The sequence below is a fragment of the Frankliniella occidentalis genome, unplaced genomic scaffold (assembly GCF_000697945.3).
Source record: "Frankliniella occidentalis isolate FOCC.00 unplaced genomic scaffold, Focc_3.1 Scaffold6, whole genome shotgun sequence".
Classification (NCBI taxonomy): Eukaryota; Metazoa; Arthropoda; class Insecta; order Thysanoptera; family Thripidae; genus Frankliniella; species Frankliniella occidentalis.
The window spans coordinates 3,073,521-3,085,991 of record NW_026267136.1 but is presented as its reverse complement, the minus strand read 5'-3'; the positions used below and the strand labels follow the sequence as shown (position 1 = coordinate 3,085,991).

The window sequence follows — 12,471 nt, the reverse complement described above, 5'->3', positions numbered from 1 at the left end:
TAAAAGTAACATTATATAAAGCTATATAAACATCAAAATTCATTTGCAAAAAGAAATAATAGTTATGTGCAGCATATTATTTTAGAATGATCTAATAAACTGTGACAATTTGCATTCTCAAGTCTGGACAGCCCTGGTAACAAGATTCCAAAATAAATATGGTATCATGGCAAAACTGAATAAATTAGTGACAAAGGAAAAGGTCACAACCCTTCCACACGTACACATGATAGATTCTTGATTTCGTCAACCCTTTTTGACCAAAATTAGAATCTCACTGTGACTTCTAACCTACCTCAGAGAGATGAAGCTCATTATTCATGATTCGTTTGAGCAGTTGAAATCTGCCTACGACACAATCAGAATGCCGCAACTCAAAGGCATTGAGTGCGAGGTCGAAATAGGAATAATACGGCCATTTAAGCTCAGAACTTTAAAAACATGTGCCAAAATGTCAACGCAGCGTCAACGTGCGTCAGCTGACCGTCCCTTGTTTTGCCCGTAGCTATAGGAGTGTCCGTGACTGTATAGTAACGTCATTATTTGGTGTGTTAAGGTGTGTTTATTGCTCGGGGCGCAGTAAAATTGTTCTAATACAACTCAAATGTTACGAATGTCCATATTGTCATCATTATTCATTCATAAATATGATTCAAAGCAGAACAGAAAATTAAACGGTCTATTGTGGTCTTCTGCAGTTACTACCACTTGTACGCCATTGATCGGTTTAACAACGCACCTTCCACTGCTGATACGATGTTTGGATGTTTGGTTGGTGATGATGGTGGAATGGGAACAAGGGTTAAAGCATGTTAAAAAATTGCCCTTGAAATAAAACCGCTGTTGATTATGAACGATCACACATTTTTACAATTGAAATGTTTAGTTGTAAAAGTAGGTAGGTATTTACGTTCCTCATTGATCGGGGTCGCGATATTTCTGATCATGTTCACTACTGGCGTGCCGCCGAAAATTTTAGACAGTATACCCCCTCTTTTCGAAACAAAAAGCGTAATTTTATCTAAGCAACTACTTAAAATGAATCCTAAGTACATTTGTATTTTCTCATTATTAATCTGTATTGTCGCAAGTGGGTAGCGATGCTGGCCACGGCACTGTCAGTACGGTGTTTGTAGGTTAGAAAGGATAGGCTACTGCCAGCTAAGCACAATTTTGTTTCTGATGATCGTATTTTAAATATCTTCAACACATTTCAATTCTAAGAACATTGATCTTGCTAAATTATTCCTCTTTGACATCTTCTGTTCCCTTCAGTACTCTTCCCATTAGCACATAATGTCTGGTGTTGACAGGGTAATTAGTGCTGTTAGTGCCGAAATAACATAATTGCCCATTTGTTTTCAGATTGATGAGATGGAGTGACATGTCTTCTCTCACAATGATGCCATGTGGCACATTAAACTGAACAGTTACCTTTAATAAGTACAATTAATAGAGTATTAAAAATGATGGAAACAGCTCACTTTACCTCACCACCACCAAACATGGGGTTGCCTCCTCCAATGGGTGGAGGCGGAGGTGGTGGTCCGCCAATGATATCATTACCTCCACCAAACATGGCTGTACCTCCTCCTAATATGCCTGGTCACCCTTCACACCATTTCAATCGTTACAACAGTGGAGGCCCACCTGCTGGCATTCCTCAACATGGCCCACGAGGTCATCAACAATTCTTCCAGCCTTTCCGACCATATCCAAGACCCACTTTAGACCCAGAGTTTGATGGTAAAAGGCTCCGTAAGTCTGTCATGAGGAAGACTGTAGATTACAATTCTGCTATTATTAAATTAATTGAGGTAAGACATCAAGTTTTTAATCATTGATTTCTCCATCTGTGTTGCATCTTTTTGGAGTTGTTAATTTTTGTCTCTCTTTGTGCTCCTACTTAGGCAAGAGTTTGGCAACGTGACTTTAGGGACAGAAGGGCTCTTCAACCCGATGTGTTATATTATCCTGACCTATTACCACCCCGTAGTTATGAGGACAACCCTATGAATGCTGTCACAACGAGATTTGTGAAAACAGCTACCAACAAAATGCGATGTCCTGTGTTTTGTATGGCATGGACTCCAGAAGGGAGAAGACTAGTCACTGGTGCCTCAAGTGGAGAATTCACTCTATGGAATGGGCTTACTTTTAATTTTGAAACCATCCTTCAGGTAGGATTTTAGAAGCCATTTATTTTGGTATTACTATAATGGGATTGTTAAATGCTATAACTTTTCAATATTTAGAAACAAACTACTTTTCAGTTTAACTACTGCCATAATATTGTTATGGTTTCTCTCTTGTCAATTCCACTTTATTGTTTCATATGGTATCTGATGACTCTCTCCTTGCTGGTTGTGTTACAGGCTCATGACTCTCCCGTAAGAACAATGGTGTGGTCTCATAATGAGCAGTGGATGGTCACAGCGGATCATGCTGGTTATGTCAAGTACTGGCAGTCCAACATGAACAATGTCAAGATGTTCCAAGGGCATAAGGAGGCTGTTCGTGGCATAAGGTACTGCTTCCTCGCCTCCAGGCTCTGCTATCTTCTTGTTGTATTATATTGTTTGTTACTGGAAATGATTGAGAAAAGGAATTGTGTGTTGGTTTGCCACATCCATGACAAAAAATATGGGTTGGCTCCTGGTCCTGTTTATTTACATCTGACCTCCAGTTCCTTGTTTGCAATTCATTCTCCAACTAATTTTTTTTTTTAAACCCACTTTACAACTTTTTCTTTTCAACCCACTTTACAACTATTTTTTTCCATTAATCCCATCAGCAGGTATCCTAGGCTGATCACACTACCAACATTTTGGACTTCATAATTCTATTTATTCATTTTACAGTTTTACATTGGCCTTGTGATTTTGTTCTGCTTCCCCCTCCCAACTTCATAAGTTTTGGTCTGCATGTCTTTAAGTGGTGGTGGACTAGATTTTTTTTTGATTTTTTTTTTCGCCTTACAAATAATTTCTTGGTCTTGTGTTCCTCACTTTTCCTGAAAGTCATTCCCACATCCCTCTCCCTCCTTTGAAAGAAAAGAGTAAACGAAGAGAAAAACACTTTTTACACACTACTGAATCATTAGCAACTTTGCACATCCTATTGTTAGACAGGAAAGGACTCTTAATTTTCTTCATGGTTTCATCCTAAGTATGGTTTTCTATAGTGAATGAATACATTAAAAATATAGTTCCGAATTTACCAGGATATTTTAACTGTAGTCAGAAGAAATAGATAATCTACATGCTATGAATTTTTTGGGAAAATTAAGTGCTCTTTTGGACCAACATAGATTGCGTAGGGCCTATGCATGCAGTTAGAAAATTTGAAGTAGATTTTTCCATGCCTGTGGAAGGACACATTATTGCTCTTGTGCTCACATGTGATATTACAGTATTAATACAAATAATTCTAGTCATTTTCATTATCTTCTTTTGTTTCCACTTTATTTGCTGGAGTGATATGGTTGTATATTTTACTTTGGTGTGCTCCTAATAAAAATACAAATAGCTGCCAAAGCAACTGGAATGCCATATTTTTATAAAGTATATGTTCTTGACTTTTGTAACGATGAGACTGAAAACAAACTGGTAGTGTTGTTGACAACATTTTTTACCTATCACTTAATAAAGGTTTTACATCGGTTTCTCCCAGTTACCCTTTCGTTGACTTGTACTTTATGTAAGTCTTAGCCTACCAATAAATGAGTGATAACTGTCAACACTTCGTAGTTATTGTCATGTAAACCCTGGGCTACGCAATTTTCAGAGCTTAAGTTTTTTCTCTAAGTAAAATTTAAAATTGCTTTTTGCTCTTTCAAAAACTTGATAAAAGAACACATGTGGGCAAAGTTTTGCAGTTTGGCTTTATATTCAGAATTTTATTCTCTAATACGGTCAAGGTTTGTGTGAACTCTATGTATTAATCTGTTCTGGAGCATTGTTAAAATGATCCCTTCCACCCCTGCAGTCAGTTAAAAAATTCTGTTACAGAATTTTATGTGCTAATGCTGTCTTTTTATTTTCAGTTATATTTTTGTAATTTCAATGTTAGATTTCCCACAAATTTATATTATTAGCACAGAGGCATTGCTGGAGAGGTCACAGTTAAGATGCTGATTTCAGGACGTTGCTTGTCTTGAAAGAAAACTTAATCTAATTTTGATTTTGAGTTGTGCCCGTCATTATCACGCATGTTACTACAACATATTATATTTCGCATTTTATTTATTAGCTCTTTCTACAGAGAGATTATTTTGAAGAGGTGGCTGCACTATCAACTGAAAAATTCTCCTCACTACCTATAATGTATCTTTAACTTAAAGCTAAAACTCTTTTTAAAAGTACCTGGCACACCAAATGTGACACAATAGTGTCCACACTTCAAAAGCATCCTTCATTAAATATCAACTCAAAACCTATGTACTTCTGTTCATGTGTTACTAACAGCTTCAGCCCATCTGATTCCAAGTTTGCTACATGTTCAGATGATGGCACTATTCGTGTGTGGGACTTCTTACGTTGTCATGAAGAAAGAATTTTACGTGGTACGTACATGTTAAATTTTTTTATCATCAATTGACTATATGACTATTTGCCGGACTTGTTGTTACTCTTCCCTCTTCTCAATTCCGTTCATTTAGGTTCTTACATTGCTTTGGCCAACTTTTTAAAACTTTTATTCTTTTTACCAGGTCATGGAGCTGATGTTAAGTGTGTCGATTGGCATCCTCAGAAAGGCCTTATAGTTTCTGGTAGCAAAGATAATCAGCAGCCTGTGAAATTATGGGATCCCAAAACTGGCCAGTCCCTAGCCACTTTGTAAGTACCTCATTCCTCTGCTAAATGTTTAAATTAGAAAGATTGTTTTCCTAAAGCTTGTGCTTCCATTTTACTCATAGACACGCCCACAAAAGTACTGTTATGGATGTGAAGTGGAATAGCAATGGTAACTGGTTAGTTACTGCATCAAGAGACCATTTGTTAAAATTATTTGACATCAGAAATTTAGGGCAAGAGCTACAAACATTCCGAGGACATAAAAAGGAATCCAGCAGTGTTGCGTGGCACCCATATCATGAAGGCTTGTTTGCTAGTGGTGGTTCTGATGGTGCTATATTGTTTTGGCATGTTGGGTGAGTATATTTAATGTGTTTTTAGAGACATTGATGTGAAGAGGAATCATAAATTTGTTAAATAATTTTGTTCACCAAATTACTAACTGTTTGTTTTTTTCTCAAATTGTAAACAGAGCGGATAAAGAAGTTGGAGCCATTGAACAAGCTCATGACAGTATAGTTTGGACACTGGCATGGCACCCTCTGGGACATATTCTTTGTTCAGGCTCCAATGACCACACCAGTAAATTTTGGACTCGCAATCGTCCAGGTGATCAAATGCGTGATAAATATAATCTAAACAATATGCCAGCTGGCTCTGGTGGTCTTGAAGAAATGGAGCACGGTAGGTCGAAGTTTTACCTTACTTTTGTACAATAATTTTACAACCATTTTATTCCCATGTCTTCTTATGCTTCCTTAGATGATTCTGCTGTTATTCCTGGAATGGGTCCAGAAGATAAAGTGGACAACACCCATGATTCTCATGAATTATCTGTGACGTCATCTAGTATTGATGGAGGAGCTATTCCTGGTCTTGACTTTGATATGGATGACAAAAACTGTAAACAGCCACTTATAAAGAAGGTATTCTACCCTATTCCATATTTTAATTTTAGAGATGCATGTATTCCTGATGGTAAAAAAGGTGTTTCTACTACATTAATCTATAGTCGGTTTGGCATGTGGTCTTATAAACCTTCTCTTTAAGATGTTCAGCATGATTAGAAGGGTATTCCTAAACCCTATTTAGGTAGTCTAACATTAGCATGTTATCTGATAATCACTCAAAGTAGCAACATAGACTATAGTTGCACTCTATTTGCCTTTCATTTCTTGAATCTATTTTCCTCTCTGTTAATGATGCCACAAAGTGCTAGGCCAGAGGCATTAAATTAGAGGGGAGAATAGAGATAAGAAAACCACTGGTATTGTTGTAGAAGCATGAATGTAGTGGGTTATGCTTCAGGGTTACTCCGGAATGCGATGGAATCCAGCTGCCAACAACACCAGACGTCCAAAGGTGATATTTCAAGGGCATGGAATCCTTTCTTCTATACCATTATGTGACTTGGTGCATGGATAGTAATTTGCAATGAAAAAAGACGCTTTAAATATGATAACTCACATAACCTTTTCCTCTGCAAACTTTTAATGTGTAGATTTTTATCTAATGATATAATATGCTCTGCTTTGCTGCCTCATTTTCGTTTATTTGTATGTTAATTGTATACTGCTTGCATCAATATTAATCAAACCTTTGTGTTTTAGGTTCCCTATTCAAAACCTATTCCTAGAAACTTTCAAGCACAATGGAATGACACAGCTCGCCCTAATATGGATGATGGTACGTACCTGTTGTCGAATCATTTTCAAATAACCATCAATATTTTTAAAGAGATTTCCCTTTATGCCATTCCTCTTTTTTATTAATGTGTTTTCCTGATCACTAAATGGTTTAGGGGGTACTCATAACTTGAAAGAAAATAATAGAATACCTTGGCAACATACAATGCAGTATGAATATGATGAAGGTGGCCCATTCCCACCAAGCTCCAACTCTTTCCCTGCTGCCCCACCTTTTTCGCTGACAAGGTTTCCTCACTGGGTTCCTGAACAACCCTATATCACGCACCCAACCAACCATTCAAGCTTTCCTATACTGAGAGAAAGACAAATTCCTCCTTATGCCTCCATCAAGATATTCTCATATCACCATGGTCCCAAGAACCCTCTTCCATCAGTCCCCATCAATCCTGATAATTCTGAATATGGATATCATTCTGTCAGTGAGTGCTTAAAAATCCCCCTCTTCTGAATGTTTCATGAGAGTTATTCAGATCAATCAATAAACTTGGGTCTCATTCTCCCCTATTCTTCATTTTAAACCTGTTTTATGCTTATAATAATTATATTCCATAAAATACTGGCCAGTCTCTAAAGTTTTCTTAATTTATGACTACAGAAAATGGAGATGATGATTTTAATGGTGAAAACCGAGAAGCTGATCAAGATGCTATTGCTAAGATGATCCAGCAAATTGTTGAAAAAGTACCAGGGGTAGTTCCAGTTACAGAATTAGAACCAACTGCCCTGTTTATGTATGGAAAAGTATTACCAGTTACACGTAAGTACCTACCTTAGATGTCTATTTAATATACTGTATATTATCTTTTAGATTATATTATATCCTTCATTATTTGTTTTCCCTGATTGCAGCGGATTCAGTCCTAGCTCGTACCATAAATAATGGGGCTGATGCAATCTATCGGCTCATTAATAGTGGTGCTGTGGAGGACTTGGTGAATGATATCGCTCATGATGAGACAACTCAATATTTCCATGAAGATCCTTCAGTTGACCATGAGCTAAGATCTATAAAAGCCTATGAATTACCCCGCAGACCTCCTCTTTTATCCACTCCCAACATACCCCCACAAAAATTGGTGAGCTGATCCATTTCAAAATGCCGCACTAGTGACTAGTATAGTAATTTTGTCACTAAACTAACATTTTATGTGCTTCTTGTAGCCCGACAGGAGAGGACGTGGTCGGAGAGACAGGGACCGAGGACGGCCCCGGGATCACGATGACGGGGAGGAGGATTATCGTGATGGTCAGGACTATGATGACCAGGAAGATGATTACTATGACGGTTATGAAGAAGATGACTCAGATGCAATTCATCAGAGGTTTATGAGTGAAGAGGAGGAAATTTACAACCACATGCTTGAGCAGGAATCAAATCAGGCTTATGGAGATCCAGATTTAAGGATGGTTGGAGGGTATGTGCTGGGCCTGGTTTTATTTCTGACTATATTTGATATACTCAACAACTTAATTCTTACCCACTATGTTCTTCGATTTCAGCCGAGAGACGAGGGACCAGGATTTGAGAGGTAAAGGGAACGGTGATCAAGACCTTCGTCAGGCTACGCCTGGCCCAAGCTTATTGGGCATACCTGGCGTTGCGCCGGGCGTGCTGGGCAGGAGTCCTTCTTCAGCGCCGTTTATGAAGGATCACGATTTACGACGGCCGGGGCCGTTACTTGCGGTAAGTCGAGCATTTGAATTAGCCATGCTTTGGTGTATGTGACGTTGAATCCTGTATTTAACTTTCGATCACCGATCCCTCTAGGACCGGGATCCACGAGACCCCCGAGACCCACGTGACCCTCGCGACCCTCGCGACCCTCGCGATTCGCGAGATCCCCGCGAGTCTCGAGACCCCCGCGAGTCGCGAGACCCCCGTGACCCCAGACAGCAGCACAGCGCTGGCGCGGCTGCACTGGCAGGGGGCGCGGGCGAGGACAATATGGGCGAGGACCGCGACTACCGGCGGTCAGGGAGGCCGCCCCTGCTTGCCCACGGCCACGGTGCCAAGGGGCCGCAGGGTGGGCTGCTCGGCAACTTCCCCAACCAGAACGCTGGCCCGTTCGGCGCGGGTAAGGACGGCGACTACCGGCAGGGGGGCAGCGAGGACAGCGGCAGGCCGTCCGGTCCTAGCCGAGGCTACCGGAGCAAAGACGACTACGAGGAGGGCGAGGCTATGGACGACCAGGACGAGGAGTCTCACTATGGCCGCCCTGGTTCTGGACCCAGCCGCGGAGGCTTCGGCGGGGGCGGGGGCCACCGCTGGGGAGGACCTGGTGCGTCCGAGGCCGGCGAGGAGGACTTCGACGACTCTGGCTCCGGACCGAGTCCCGGCCGGTGGGGTGGCAGGGGCCGGGGGATGCCTGCGCGTGGCATGCGTGGTGGCGGCTGGGACAGCAAGCGGCCGCCGCACACTGCCTCGCCCGGCGGCCCAGGCGGTCCCGGGTCAGGACCTCCCCCTCGGGGTGGCCTCCTGGAGACGCCCAAGGGAGGCCTGCTGGCCACGCCGGCCATGCCGCCCATGCAGGACGACGACTTCCACGGACACCACGGTGGCAAGCGGCGCCACTGGGACGAGGAGGGTGACGGACATGACGAAGGAGAGGACGGCGAGGGAGGCGGTGGGCACCGAGGTGGTTACCGGGGCCGCGGCCGGGGTGGCGGCGGCTGGGGAGGTGGCTACTCGTCCTCGCCCAGAGGGTCCTGGGGCTCCGGCTCTGGGGGGCCCATGCGCGGCCGCGGCCGGGGCGGCAGGCCCGGCGGACCGCCCAGGGGCGGCAGAAGAGGGCGCGGCAGGAACTAACCAGACTGCAGCCTCTGCTCCATTCCCAGATCGACTGTTCTTCGATCATCACCAACAATTCTTCCTACACCTGCATTTGATTCGCACTAAGGCGCTTCGAACCCATTCCAGTCGTGATACTGGTCAGTGCTCAGTGACGATTGTGTGATTTTATTTAAAAGAAAAAATAATAGCCCAGCACCGTTTGTGTCAGGGTGACGTGAAATCATTTTTTTTTTCTGTTTCTCATGGTGGCTTTTAATCTGTGGACATATATAATGTGCAATCAAGATATGGGGGAATCACCAAAAGTTCAGCTAACTTGTGTAGTTTTAGTTCAATTAAAAAGAAACTGTATCGTATTTGTGAAATAAGTGTTACAAAAGAGAGAGGAAGTGAAAACTAATTGTTATTTTGTCAGGGTTTGGCTTTATTTTTCTAGCCATTTGCCCACTTTTGTGACTGTTTTCTCTTTCTATGTCCTATAAGAATTAATTTTACTATTTGCAATTATGTGATTGGGTAATTCACTGAAGATGAGTGTGCTATTCTTTTGAGGTATTGTAAATGCTCAACAGAATCAAACCTGTTTGTTGGCATACGATAGATGCATGTGTACATGAAATTGAGGCGTCTTTGTTCCGTTATCGTTAAATGTCCTTCATTCAGAGACATTAAAGTCAAAGTGGATAAGAAAAGAAAACATACGAAAACATCTTATTTAATTTACAAGCTATAAACAAATCCATCCGTAAGAGCACATTCATGTGTGCGAGAGCACATTCATGTGTGCGAGGCGACACAAGTGCCCCTGGCTGCACCTCTCTACCAGTCTAATGCCCTTACGTGTCCCGGGGACTAGTCTTTGAACTCTCGTCAGTCTCGTCGTTGACTTAAGGGTTGCGCCGCTGACGCCGACGTCAAGAGGCGCTCCCGGCCGCCGCGCTCCGCGGCACGACGCGCACGTTGATACCGCCCTCGGCCGTGAGGACGAAGGCCTTGGGGTCGAAGCGCATGGGCACGGGGAGGCCGGGCGCGGGCAGGAGCTTGTAGTGCTGCAGCAGTCGAGCCAGCCCCATCTTCATCTCCACCATGGCGAAGCGCAGTCCTGGGGGGACGAGACAGGCAAGGGTTCAATGGAGCTCGAGCACACGGATTGTGTGACACTAGTTGTCTTTTGGGGGTTACCTATGCAGATCCTGGGGCCCTCGCCGAAGGGCAGGTAGGCGAAGGGGTGCCACGACTTGCGCCCGTCCTCGCTGAAGCGCTCCGGGTCGAAACGGTCGGGCTCCGGGAAGATGTTGGGGTCGCGCTGGATGGCGAAGGTCGGGATGAAGACCTGGTCGCCGACCTTCATGTGCACCTTTGTGCCCGGGAGCGTGTAAGGCTTGGTGCACACGCGCACGAGCCCTGGCACTGGCGGGTACTTGCGCATGGTTTCTGAGAGGAAATGCAGTGTGTTTGAGCCGGGCCGTGGTGCGTGAGAACGGCGATGAAGAACAGACGACTTACCGAGCAGCACCTTCTCGATGTACGTCATCTTGGCGACGTGCTCGTACGTGATGGGCTGGCCGTCGTCGAGCTCGCTCAGGATCGCGTCAACCTCCTGTCGCGCCAATTCCTGCACCTCCTCGTTGATGGCCAGCTCGTACACGCAGAACGACATGGTGGACGATGACGTCTCGAAGCCCGCGACGAAGAAGATGAAGACCTGCGCCGTCAGCAGGCGGTCGTCGAGAACTGCAACGGGAATGTGAAGTGATGCTTAGGCCCTTTTTCTTGAAAAGTGGGGGAAAATACAATGAAATTTTAAGTTTTCACCAGCACTGTCGACCTTTTTTCCGAAACGTTTCATAAAATATCTTACAGCATTGTTGGTTGTGTTTTGAAACTAAAGTGTCTTGTACTCGTAAAGGATGCGAAAGCTTTCTAAGGAGGCACTCACCCACTGCGTCTTCCTTGCTGTCCTTGTCGCTCTTGTCGAGCTGCTCCTGCTGGCGCAGCTGCATGAGGAGCTGCATGAAGTCGTTCCTCACCTCGCCGTTGCGCTCGCGGAAGCCGATGACGTCCCGCACGAGCGAGATGAAGAAGTCGGTGATCTCCCTGCTGACGGTGCGCAGGCGCAGCACGCCGAGCAGGCCGGGGAAGAAGACGCGCAGCAGGTGGATGGCGGTGCGGCTGTAGGTGGGCAGGAAGACGCGCCGCCCCATCTCGCGGAACTGCGAGTCGGGGTCCTTGAGCGTGTTGAAGTGCAGGCCGAAGGCGCACGTGCCGATCACGTCCGTCGTGAACTTGGCCATGACCTCGCGCATCTCGACCTGGTGCTCGCGGCCCTCCTGGCCCGCGCCGACGAGCGCGACCAGGGCGTCGGCGCACTCGTTGAGCAGCGGCGTCATGCTCTTGAGCTTGACGGCGCTGAAGCTGGGCGTCAGCTTGTTGCGCAGGTTGCGCCAGTGCCGGCCCGACAGGTTGACGAGCGTCGCGCTCATGGGGTCGCGCTCCACGTCGCAGAAGATGCCCCGGTCGTGGAAGTGGCCGAAGTCCTTGACGAGGAACTGCTTGATGGTCTCCGGGTCGCGCAGCATGAGCGACGGCGTGCGCATCTGGTAGAGGCCGGCGTACGGCAGCCCGTCGAAGCGGTGGTACAGCTTCTGGTAGCCGTAGACGTGCAGGTCGCGGAACAGGACGATGTCCTTGATGTTGCCGAAGAGCGGGTCGGGCGGCAGGTGCGGCACCCCGCGGCTCGACCAGTGCGAGAACGTGGCCGTGGCGTAGTAGTACAGCAGCGCGGCCAGCAGCACCAGCCCGGCGAGCACCTCCAGGACGGCCATGGCGGCGTGCGGCTGCAACAGGACGGGGCTGTGTGAGTGAGTGAGTATGAGCGACGCCGCGCGGGCTGCTGCTGAGCCGCTCCGCTCGCCTCGCTCCCGCGCACCAGACTCGCCTGCTCTGACGCTGCTGACGACGCGCCGAGCGGTTACGACTTGCGAGCGAGTATGTTTGTCCTTCTCCCTTTCGTCCCGTTTTCGTGGATCCGGGAACAGTGGACGGCAACGAGTCTCGTCCAGGCGTGCCCGCCGTACCGCGTCAAGAGGGGAAAAGGGGGGGGGGTATCATATCGCCTGATTGTGGGAACAGAATTGGGGCAGTGAGGTGACTTGCACGCGAGAGGAGAGAGAGG

At 45.6% G+C, this 12,471-nt stretch overlaps 3 protein-coding genes across 8 annotated transcripts in view; 1 reads left to right on the top strand and 2 right to left on the bottom strand.

Annotated features, from left to right (window-relative positions):
* Positions 1–521, bottom strand: part of LOC113210027 (zinc finger protein 14-like) — an 18,336-nt gene extending 17,815 nt beyond the window's left edge. Inside the window, exon 1 of the mRNA XM_026427830.2 lies at positions 296–521. Coding sequence (XP_026283615.1) covers positions 296–322 — 27 coding nt within the window. The 5' untranslated portion in view covers positions 323–521. The remainder of the gene's footprint in view (positions 1–295) is intronic.
* A 209-nt stretch (positions 522–730) lies between these two features.
* Positions 731–10,003, top strand: LOC113210026 (uncharacterized). 3 transcript variants are annotated; one of them, XM_026427828.2, is made up of 16 exons: positions 731–898; positions 1,366–1,817; positions 1,911–2,180; positions 2,376–2,527; positions 4,467–4,564; positions 4,712–4,838; positions 4,919–5,152; positions 5,269–5,480; positions 5,559–5,722; positions 6,105–6,158; positions 6,407–6,482; positions 7,101–7,262; positions 7,355–7,581; positions 7,667–7,920; positions 8,006–8,189; positions 8,274–10,003. In XM_026427828.2, the coding sequence occupies exons 2-16, from the start codon at positions 1,467–1,469 to the stop codon at positions 9,309–9,311; spliced, it is 3,603 nt and encodes a 1,200-aa protein (XP_026283613.1). In that variant the 5' UTR covers positions 731–898; positions 1,366–1,466; the 3' UTR covers positions 9,312–10,003. The 3 variants fall into 3 exon arrangements, with proteins under 3 accessions (XP_026283613.1, XP_026283614.1, XP_052128329.1); XM_052272369.1 differs by having other exon boundaries at positions 732–894; XM_026427829.2 differs by lacking the exon at positions 6,105–6,158.
* Positions 9,996–12,385, bottom strand: LOC113210028 (probable cytochrome P450 6a14). 4 transcript variants are annotated; one of them, XM_026427832.2, is made up of 5 exons: positions 12,235–12,385; positions 11,236–12,133; positions 10,803–11,030; positions 10,479–10,730; positions 9,996–10,398 (listed from the first exon to the last, which is right to left on the bottom strand). In XM_026427832.2, the coding sequence occupies exons 2-5, from the start codon at positions 12,119–12,121 to the stop codon at positions 10,211–10,213; spliced, it is 1,554 nt and encodes a 517-aa protein (XP_026283617.1). In that variant the 5' UTR covers positions 12,122–12,133; positions 12,235–12,385; the 3' UTR covers positions 9,996–10,210. The 4 variants fall into 4 exon arrangements, with proteins under 4 accessions (XP_026283617.1, XP_052128347.1, XP_052128358.1 ...); XM_052272387.1 differs by having other exon boundaries at positions 11,236–12,149; positions 12,235–12,374; XM_052272398.1 differs by having other exon boundaries at positions 12,226–12,371.
* Positions 12,386–12,471: the final 86 nt, after the last annotated feature.